Raw genomic sequence first — 11,561 nt, 5'->3', positions numbered from 1 at the left:
ATATCAGTGGAATTCAATGGATGTGGATAAAACATTATTATGTATTAATTTATAAAGTTGTGTTAATTCCTTAACTGTGTATTTATTATATGAATGATTAATATAACTCTGCATTTATATAAATAAAGTTGTTCTATTATTTTCTATTACTTTTTGTTTTGCCCTTGTGTAAGGTTGTAAAGACTGTTTTGCCTGTTAGACAAAATATTACTCTTTTTATTTAATCTTTGTTTCCTGTATGTAAATACTATACAGGACTTTTATTTTGTACTGACGGTGTGACGTCATAAGGCTGCGCTGCGCTCCGGTGATTCGACAGAAGAAAGGTTTGTGTTTTAAGCATTGATGCGGTTTAAATCGATATAGAGAATTCAGTTGTTGTTTTTTTTAACAAGCGATGTAAAATGAATGAAATCTTATGTTGTGACGCTTTATCTAACGTTAATGCACATTATTTTTGTGTGTGTGACTAAAGCACCTCCACTCATCAGCGCACATGCAACGAGAACAACAAACACCTAATTACAACTTAAGCTGTTAATCATAAATGTTTTAGTGTCTAATTGATTAAATGTGATCTACAAATCATTAAACGCTTAAAAATTATGGCATTTAGATATAAATTGTGTGTAATTAATTTGTAGTGCTAGTTTTAACTCCCTTACTAGTGTGCTGACTTCTGAACTAGGGAGCTGATTGAGATGCACAGATGTAGAATTTAGTATTTATTTTTCTTGCTGATAATTATTCTCATCTTAAACATGACAGTGTCCAAACGCAGAGAAACTGGTGAGATCCACGGAACACACTGTTATAAAGATGGCGTTTATTAAAGTGGAGAGTGAAGACATGAAGATTGAAGAAACATTCAGAGTCAAACATGAAGATACTGAGGAACAAACAAAGATGGCGCTTATTAAAGTGGAGAGTGAAGACATGACGATTGAAGAAACATTCAGAGTCAAACATGAAGATATTGAGGACCAAGCAAAGATGGTGCTTATTAAAATGGAGAGTGAAGACATGAAGATTGAAGAAGTATTCAGCATGAAACAAGAAGATACTGAGGACCAAACAAAGATGGTGTTTATTAAAGAGGAGAGTGACGACTTGAGGATTGAAGAAACATTCCAAGCCAAACATGAAGATACTGAGGAACAAACAGGTCGGTTTTCATTCTCAAAGCTGAACTCACTCATTTGATTCTTATTAAAATGTCCAGCTCTGTCTACATATCTTCTTTGATGAATGTCACATGAGTGTCGTATTTAAAGTGGTTTTATTTGACATGGAGGGGGTCGTCTCATGTGGACAGACATGTTGAGATCACATGACCAGACAAATACTAATGCAGCCTTCAACCTGAGATACATTAAACTCAGTATCTACTTCTGAAATGAAAACCATTACTTATTAATTATACGACAGTATGTATCAAAAACAATGTAAGTGATCGACTTTATATTGTTCAAGTTACTGCTGCTGTCTACATTTGTGCATCATTAAAAGAGCTTTGAGGCAAAAATAACAGCCAGCAGGCACTAATTTTATAAACTGCAACTAAATAGATTTTCATTTGAATGTTTATGACTCAAATGGTTCACTAAAGAAAACATCTGTTGTGGCTTTCACATCTTCTGTAAGTAACATAAATGCTTTTCATTCAATACCTTATGGTAACTGATAACTGAGGCTTCTGTTTGAGTGCTATAATATTTTATGTTTTTCACCCTATTTTTATTTTACAAAATAATTTTGTGATCAAACGTTAATTGGCGGACCCCCAGTTGAAGACTCTTGTCTTAAAGAAAGTTGATCGTTAGCAATATGGCGAAGCACAACGGTTCTCATCTTGGTCCTTAAGTCCTAAACGCACTGCACAATTTTCGGCTGTCCCACACGAAAGATTGTCATCGTGATCGTGGCTCCTAATCGGTGGTCTTGTGTCGTACAGTGAGAGAGGTTCAAAGATGGCCGTTGTCACGGTCTTGCAACCAAAGATAGCCTACGTTACAGCACGATCATCGCACAGCGTGTTTGCTGGTACGACCCACGTTTACTGACCAACCAATAAAAATGCGGCATGAAATCAACGCAGCGTGGCGCTAAAACGTAAAACCGCTTACCTCAAGCTCTTATCCCTTCCACTTCAGCACACAAAATATACAAATGCTAAAGTGTGATTTATCATGCTCTTTTTGTTTAGCACTAGCGCATGCTGATGACGTTTTATTCATCTATAGAAACGTGCGTCGTATTGTACGAGTCAACAGGTGTCATCATCGTATGGTCTACACCAGGGGTGCCCAAACTCGGTCCTGGAGGGCCGGTGTCCTGCAGAGTTTAGCTCCAACCCCAATTAAACACACCTGAACCAGCTAATCAAGCTCTTATAAGCATACTAGAAACTTGCCAGCAGGTGTGTTGAGGTAAGTTGGAGCTAAACTCTGCAGGACACCGGCCCTCCAGGACCGAGTTTGTGCACCCCTGGTCTACACACACGTCATAGCCAAGTTTATTAGATCCATGTCGCACAGTGTGACATGCAGTGATGCTAAAATCGTGCACTGTGTTTGGGCTTTAAAGTCCCCTTTCTTGCAGAGTTTAGCTCCAGCCTTGATAAAACTCACCTGCCTTTAGCTTTCTAGTAATAAAGCTAGAACTTGATTAGCATGTACAGGTGTGTTTGATTAGGGTTGGAGCTAAACTCTGTAGAAATGGGGGTTTTGAGGGCCAGAGATGAGAACTTCAGAAACTTCCGGCTGGTGAATTGGGGCAAGTTGGAGCTAAACTCAGTAGGACAATGGCCCTCCATAGCAGGTCTGCACACCCCTGGTATAGGGTCTAGCATACATGTTGTTGGTTTTCATGCATTATATCTAAATGTTTTGACGTCTTGTGCCATTAAACTGAGGTTTTATTCATTTGTTTTTTCATCTTAGACCTGGTACTGAAAGAGGAGAAAGAAGTTCTCAATGAGACTGAAAAAGATCATCAATATGAGAATCTTCAAAAAACAGGAACTAGAAGTTTCGCTCAACGGGGAACACCTAAAGATCAATCTGGAGAGAGTTTCTCTCATAAAGTGAGTCTTGAGAGGCACATAAATATTCACACTGGAGAAAAGCCTTTCATATGCCTTCAGTGTGGAAAATGTTTCACTCTAAAAGAAAACTTCAAGAGGCATGTGAGATCTCACACTGAGGAGAAGCCTTACGCATGCCAACAGTGTGGTGTGAGTTTTGCTCAACATGGACACCTTGAAATCCACATGAAATTTCACACTGGGGAGAGCCCTTTTACTTGCCAATATTGTGGAAAATGTTTCGCTTGTAAATCAATTCTTGAGAGTCACTTAAAGATTCACACTGGAGTAAAGCGTTTTGCATGCCCTCAGTGTGGAAAATGTTTCAATCAACGAGGAAACCTGAAAGTCCACATTAGAATACACACTAGAAAGAGTGCCTTCATCTGCCAACAGTGTGGAAAGAGTTTCACTCATATAGGAAGTCTTAACGGACACATGAGAACTCACACTGGAGAAAAACCTTTCACATGCCAACAGTGTGGAGACAGTTTTGCTCACAATGGAAACCTTAAACTCCACATGAGAATCCACACTGGAGAAAAGCCTTACAGTGTGTAACAAGTTAAACTCCGTTACCTGCATACAGTGTAGACATATTTCAACATTTAATGCTGCAGCATACAACTTTTTTAGCTGAATTGACCTCGTTTTAAATTGATGAATGTCAGACTGTTATTGACCTCAACTGACTTAAACTAAATAATGACAATATTGTCTTTTAGAGCTGCTTTACAAAAGAATCTGAATCGTCTTCATAGAGTTTCCATGTTAATTCAGTTATTTTATTGTTTATCTCTGTGAAGCTGCTTTGATGCAATCCATATTTGATAAAGTTCTATAGAATAAAGGTGACTTGACACACGAGTTCACACTGGAGAGAATTATTTCACCATCCCTCAAGATCGTGATTTACTCAAGTTCTTTTCATTCTTCTCTTAGGGGTAAAGAGACGTTGAAAATACCTGAGCAGTCCACACATTTTGCTGGGAGTTGCATTTAGATGAATATGTAGTTATTTGCTGCATATTTTCTTTTCACCAACTATAAATGCATGCATCAATCAGAGTGCAAACAGTAAAAGATTTTGAGGCAGGTGCGATGTGCTCTCTATTATGGATTCAAAGAAAGGAATAAAATGTACGGTAATAAGTGTAGTGTCTTTACGTTCACACAGGCATGAACTGATTGGCACGGTCGTCTGTGAGTGACGTCACCTCCCAATACAAACCCGCCCCATAGTATAGTCCTACCCCTTACATTGATTGACAGCTTTCCATGTAGACATCACAAATTCAAATGCAAAAGGAATCGTGATTCCATTTGAGTTTTGGGTGGTTACATGCGCGACGCAGAGAGAGTGAAATAGCAGACATGGTAATTAATATTGCTTTTTAAATATGACTGGCTCATAACTTGTAAGACATGGGAAATACAGTTGCAAAATGACTTTGCTTTTCATTTTAAATTTGATAGTCACTGTGCACAAAAAACATAAACGCTAATGCAAAATTTAGCAATTGCATTTGGATTATGTCACAATTTATGCATCCACGTATGGAAAACACAATTGAAAATACAATTTGCAATTCTTTTTTGAAAATTGGCTGGAATATTGTTACATACCAAGAATTCAGGCCGTCATATAAATCAGAGGAGGAGCAACAAAGTACTAACTGTGTGTTTTGGTGGATGATTCCATTTTTTTTTTTTTTCTTCAGCATTGAACGATTATCTGTGATTCGTTTATTTTTTATGGAGTAAAAAAAATTGTGTAAATGACATCTAAGTGTGGTGATTCCATAATTGTTGCCAAGGGTTGTAATTGTTAAATAACTATTTAACAAGTGATATAATAATGTATCATCACTGCTTAGCTAAAAATGGGAAAATTCAGCATTTAAAGCACGCCATGAGGTAGGGCTGGGTGATATTGCCAGAAAAATCATGTCTGTATTTTTTGGCTGAATGGCGATATGTACGGTATATTCTTGTATTATTATTGTATTTTATTTTTTTGCTAATTGATTAAAAATAATAATTTTAGATCCTGCCCATTAAAGTCCCTATTTCAGTCCAGCACTTGTTGCCTTACTGAATACATTGAGAGCAGGACCAACTTTCATTTTTAGCAAAGTGACTTGGCTCAATAGCTGCAGCTGTTAGATGGGGAGCTAATTTTAATGCCATTCCTTCCTGAAAGGCCATTAAGTCCTTAATAGGGACCACTGAAACCTCATTGGACGGGAGATTCTCTCTCTAAACAACATCTTCAGGAATTATAAATACCTGTCCACAGCTAAGGGCGCTTTTAAGATATTTTTACCACATGTGGACATCAGGCATGAAATAAAGACTGTCTGGTGTTGCTGGATGTGGCACAGATGTTTTGGTATGGTCAACCCCAAAGGAAGCCTAATCCTGGCCTTTTTGGTCCTGGCAAATTGGTCTGCCTCAAAATGTGCCTGCAGAGTGATTTGGGTTTACTTCCCACACACAACTCTTTGTTGTCTAACCACATACTATCCATATCCCATAGTGTTTCAATGCACCATATTAGAGAACACTTTATACATAGTTAAAAGACAACCAAGAACATGACACAATTTTATATGAATTCACATCACATCAGTAACTGATGATTTGCCATTCGATCACAACTAATGAAGTTCCACAACTTGAGCTGAAAAACAAAGACTGCAACTCATCTCTCAAGACAGTTTTCTGTGTAAGCTTATATAAATGTCTAACCATTTCTCTCATCCTTTTCTCATTCTCAGTTTTAGCAAGGGGAATCAAGCCATGATACACTTAAATATGATTACCTCACAATTTTTTTTCTTATAATAGCAGCAGGGCTCAACACTAAGAGATATTAAACAAATTAAAATGTAAAATAACACTAAATAGTCTTCACTGTATAAATGAAATATAGCTACATATTAATTAGCAATAAAGCTACAAAAGTTATTCAAGAGCAGTGAGTGGTTTATTTTATTTTTAGTTGTCTTCTGTGGTTTTATTTAGCAACACTGACAGACTGCAGCAGGTATATTAGCCTGCTGTTACATTTATGTTCATTTAATACATTTTATTTCAGTTATGCTTATGGGAATATGCGGGATAAGATGCAAAACTAAAGGTCATTGCACAGGTCATTTTCGCACGTTAAAAATTAAATACGACCTCATGTTGTGTCAATCACGTTTGCACACTGCCTCCGAAACTTTTGTCCGTCAAAAATTTTTTGGATCAGGTTCAATTTTCTGCGTTTTCGTAGCATGCATTTTGATAGGATGGGGAATATGAAGAAAAATGCATACAAAAATTTCGGACTCAATGTGCACAATGTGACCTTAAGTCAGCAGTCAAATGGGTACTGGCGCATGGAGGCATACAAATTGCAAACGTGAAGAATTTTATTGTAATTTCATTTCACTTAAATTTTACATTTCACTTGTTTGGGATGGATTTTCCTAAGACAATACACTTAGCATCATCATCATCATGCTGCTGCTGCTGCTGTGCTGCTGTTTTGGCAGGCATTTTTGATTTAGTCTTAGTCTTTATCTTGAGACGAAAAAGCTTAATAGTCTTAGTCACATTTTAGTAATTTGAGTCTATCATAGTTTTAGTCTAGTTTTAGTCGACGAAAAGTCATTGCATTTTTGTCAACTTTTAGTCATTACTTTTAGTCAAACTGCAGTTACCAACATTTATTTTGGTAGCTATTTTATATGTAGTATTCAAACAAAAATAGTCATCAATTCTTCTCTCTTTAGACCAAATCAATTAAGCTTAGTTATGAGAAATTTGAATCAAGGATTGAATTTGGAAAAACTGGAATAAATTTTCATTTTTTGGTAGAAATATAAATTAAACTAATTTTTCAGATACAGTAGGTTTACTTAACAAGTATACATTTATTTAACATCTTTTGTTGGTTAATATTTATGACAGATAATTAGGAATGCTGTCCATTTAAGACGGAAGGTATGCATGTAATAGCCTACTGACATACATTCAGTTTTCACCCACCTGTTTAAGCTCACTTAAACCATAACGGACTGTATTTCCGTGAGATACTCTACATGAGAGACATTTGGACTGCTGTGTGTGTATTTGAGCACTGAGACCTGATCACGCGCTGTATGAGAACTGAAGAAGTGGAGCGTGCGCGAGAGAGAGCACTTCTATCAGTGCGTTTCCGTCTATCGCACCTTCACTGACTTTAAGTTAATCGACAATGAATTGTGACTCCTGGGAAAAACGGGACGTCTGGTCACCCACTCCCTAACCCTTCGGTTGCTGAGGCCATTGTTTCAGATCGCTAGTTCGCGTTTTGGTAGCCTATCCGTCCACCGCGGCTGCCATGCAAACGCACCTTATCCAATGACAGAGACGCACATTTTGAAAGACAAGACAATTAACTTAGCCTATAGGATGTATTTTGAATGTCCGGTAGTCCTCAAATAACATTTTAGTCCCGTCTAGTCTTGTTAATGAAGACGCGCATAGATTTCGTCATAGTTTTTATCATCAGATATTAGTTTTAGCTCGTCAACGTCTCGTCTTAGTCACAGAAAAAAGGTTCGTTGACGAATATTTTTCGTCGTCGTCTTCGTCAACGAAATTAACACTGGTATACATATATTGGGGTGGCACGGTACATGTATTCGTACCGAACCGTCACGGTACGGGCATCTCGGTTCGGTGCATGAGGCCTTACAACGAATACAGGCAATTCACCCTCAATCCAGAAGGGGGCGCCCGCAGCAATGCAACGCTGTTTGATAATCGCCAGCAGAAGAACAGCGAATGTCATGAGTTGCGCACTTGAAAACAAAGCCCACTAAACAGTGACCGTGTGCTGATTCTGAACGCGTCTCTCACATAGACTGACAAAGGAGTATACTTTAAAACTACGCATGCTCTGATTTGTGACTGCGTTTTGAGTTTGAGCTCCATCAAGTTGATTATTGTCTATTTTCTATCTTAACTATTTTATACACTATCATTTTTGTTTCTAAACGTGTGAATATATATATCAAGTCAAGTCAAGTTCAAGTTGAGCTTTATTGTCATTCCGCTACATGTGGGGACATACAGTGGAACGAAATGTCGTGCCTCGCAGGACCACGGTGCTACATAAATACAGACATACAACAATGAATGAATGAATGATGCATTTATATAGCGCTTTATTGTGTATTGCTGTACACCCAAAGCGCTTTACAATCATGTGGGGGGTCTCTCCTCAACCACCACCAGTGTGCAGCATCCACTTGGATGATGCGACGGCAGCCACAGGACAACGGCGCCAGTGCGCTCACCACACACCAGCTACAGGTGGAGAGGAGAGAGAGTGATAGAGCCAATCAAGTGTATAGGGATTATTAGGAGGCCATGATAGACAAGGGCCAGTGGAGGGAATTTGGCCAGGACACCGGGGTTACACCCCTACTCTTTACGAGAAGTGCCATGGGATTTTTAATGACCACAGAGAGTCAGGACCTCGGTTTAACGTCTCATCCGAAAGACGGTGCTTTTTGACAGTATAGTGTCCCCGTCACTATACCGGGGCGTTAGGACCCACACAGACCGCAGGGTGAGCACCCCCTGCTGGCCTCACTAACACCTCTTCCAACAGCAACCTAGTTTTCACCGGAGGTCTCCCATCCAGGTACTGACCAGGCTCAGCCCTGCTTAGCTTCAGTGGGCAACCGGTCTTGGGCTGCAGGGTGATATGGCTGTGAAGGGGTAATAATGAAGTAAAAAACACTATAAACCTATAAAAAACACTATAAACCTATACAGTATTACTCTATAGTATTTACCCTATACAAACTAAAAAATAGAAGATAAAAAATACAAACTATACGAATGCTTCACATAAATATTTGGCAGCGGCTATTTACACTAAGTGCAAATAGCATATTTTTTTAGTGACAGATGCTATTTGCACTACGTTAAAATAGCAAGATTTATACTACTTATTGCAAATAGTGGCAATTATCTGCACCTCAGTATTGTAGTACATTATAAAACAGTACGCAATAATAACGTACTGAGTGTAAATTATCATTTTAATTGAAATTTAATTAAATGGATGCCACCTTATTGGGACAATAAAGCCCTTAGACAAAAAGTCGGACACGTTTTCAAAGGACTCATAGTTGGCTCGGGCAATTCTTTTCCCCCACAGATCAATTTTCTTTATGGTTGCCTTTATTTTGTTTTGCACATGAAACATTGTTACTGCTGTCCCCTGTAGGGCTAGATTGAGTCCATTCAAGTGGCTGAAAATGTCTGCCAAGTAGGCCAATTTACAAAGCCAGTCGAAATCACAGAGGCGGTCAGCAAGTTCAAATTTGGAATCAATGAAAAATGTTCTGACCTCGTCACGTAAATGGAAGAGCCGGGTGAGCACTCTGCCACGTGAGAGCCAGCGGACCTCGGTATGTAGTAAAAGCTGGCGGTGTTCACTACTCATCTCTTCACACAAAAGGGAAAACAAAGCAGTGGACGGCTTTTAATGCAATTAACCATTCTGACAGCATCGTCCAAAACGGTCTTTAAATCCAAGGGCATTCTCTTAGCGGCTAATGCCTCTCGGTGAATGCAGCAATGTACGTGAGTGAGCAGCGGGGCCACGTCTCTGACTCGCTTCACCACTCTGCTATGACGGCCCAGCATAGCGCGAGCACCATCGGTGCTGAGTCCAACGCACTTTGTCCAGTTGATGTCATTGGAAATTATGAAATCCTTCAGAATGTCAAAAATAGCTTCCGCAGTTGCGTTTGAATGTAGAGGTCTGCAAAAAAGAAAGTTTTCCTCAATTTCTCCATCACATTCATACCTAACGAATGCGAGCAAATTCGCCATACCCACGATGTCTGTGGACTCATCGATTTGAATTGCATAAAAACGACTCGCTCGAACTCTGCAAATTAGCAACTGGTACACATTCTCGGCCATATCATTAATTCGGCGCTTAACTGTGTTGTTTGATAAAGAAATCAAGTTAAGTTGCTTAACTGCATTATTTCCCAGCATTATGCTGACCATCTGCTTAGCGGCTGGTAAAATTAAGTCTTCACCTATGGTGTGGGGCTTTCCAGATGTAGCTATCAGTCTTGATAACTCATACGATGCTGTCACAGCCTTTTCATTCACAGGTTGACTTGATCACTTTTTTATGTTGCTGGTAATCCTTCAATTTATTTTCAAAAAATTCTCGAGGCTTGCTGGCAAACGATCCATGTTTTGTTTCGAGGTGATGGCGTAACTTGCAAGGTTTCAGTGCCTCATTAGAATACATATATACATATATATATATATATATATATATATATATATATATATATATATATACACATACATACATACATGCATATACATATATATATATATATATATATATATATATATATATATATATATATATACATACACATATATATATATATATATACATATATATATACACTGAACAAAATTATAAACGCAACACTTTTGTTTTTGCCCCCATTTTTCATGAGCTGAACTCAAAGATCTAAGACTTTTTCTATGTACAACAAAGGCCTATTTCTCTCAAATATTGTTCACAAATCTGTCTAAATCTGTGTTAGTGAGCACTTCTCCTTTGCCGAGATAATCCATCCACCTCACAGGTGTGGCATATCAAGATGCTGATTAGACAGCATGATTATTGCACAGGTGTGCCTTAGGCTGGCCACAATAAAATGCCACTCTAAAATGTGCAGTTTTATCACACGGCACAATGCCACAGATGTCGCAAGTTTTGAGGGAGCGTGCAATTGGCATGCTGACTGCAGGAATGTCCACCAGAGCTGTTGCCAATGAATTGAGTGTTCATTTCTCTACCATAAGCCGTCTCCAAAGGCGTTTCTGAGAATTTGGCAGTACATCCAACCGGCCTCACAACCGCAGACCACGTGTAACCACACCAGCCCAGGACCTCCACATCCAGCATCTTCACCTCCAAGATTGTCTGAGACCAGCCACCCGGACAGCTGCTGCAACAATCGGTTTGCATAACCAAAGAATTTCTGCACAAACTGTCAGAAACCGTCTCAGGGAAGCTCATCTGCATTGCTTGTCGTCCTCATCGGGGTCTCGACCTGACTGCAGTTCGTCATCGTAACCGACTTGAGTGGACAAATGCTCACATTCGATGGCGTCTGGCACTTTGGAGAGGTGTTCTCTTCATGGATGAATCCCGGTTTTCACTGTACAGGGCAGATGGCAGACAGCGTGTATGGCGTCGTGTGGGTGAACCGTTTGCTGATGTCAACGTTGTGGATCGAGTGGCCCATGGTGGCGGTGGGGTTATAGTATGGGCAGGCGTATGTTATGGACAACAAACACAGGTGTATTTTATTGATGGCATTTTGAATGCACAGAGATACCATGACGAGATCCTGAGGCCAATTGTTGTGCCATTCATCCACGA

At 39.1% G+C, this 11,561-nt stretch overlaps 1 protein-coding gene across 2 annotated transcripts; it reads left to right on the top strand.

Moving 5' to 3' along the window:
• The first annotated feature begins 255 nt into the window (after positions 1-255).
• On the top strand, positions 256-6,058 carry LOC306858923 (uncharacterized protein). 2 transcript variants are annotated; one of them, XM_079399729.1, is made up of 3 exons: positions 256-326; positions 769-1,165; positions 2,943-6,058. In XM_079399729.1, the coding sequence occupies exons 2-3, from the start codon at positions 820-822 to the stop codon at positions 3,644-3,646; spliced, it is 1,050 nt and encodes a 349-aa protein (XP_079255855.1). In that variant the 5' UTR covers positions 256-326; positions 769-819; the 3' UTR covers positions 3,647-6,058. The 2 variants fall into 2 exon arrangements, with proteins under 2 accessions (XP_079255855.1, XP_079255856.1); XM_079399730.1 differs by having other exon boundaries at positions 268-307; positions 2,943-5,163.
• The last annotated feature ends 5,503 nt before the right edge of the window (positions 6,059-11,561 follow it).

Source organism: Barbus barbus (assembly GCF_936440315.1).
Source record: "Barbus barbus genome assembly, chromosome: 39".
Taxonomy (NCBI): domain Eukaryota; kingdom Metazoa; phylum Chordata; class Actinopteri; order Cypriniformes; family Cyprinidae; genus Barbus; species Barbus barbus.
The sequence above is the reverse complement of the archived record's forward strand: the minus strand, read 5'-3'. Positions and strand labels throughout refer to the sequence as shown.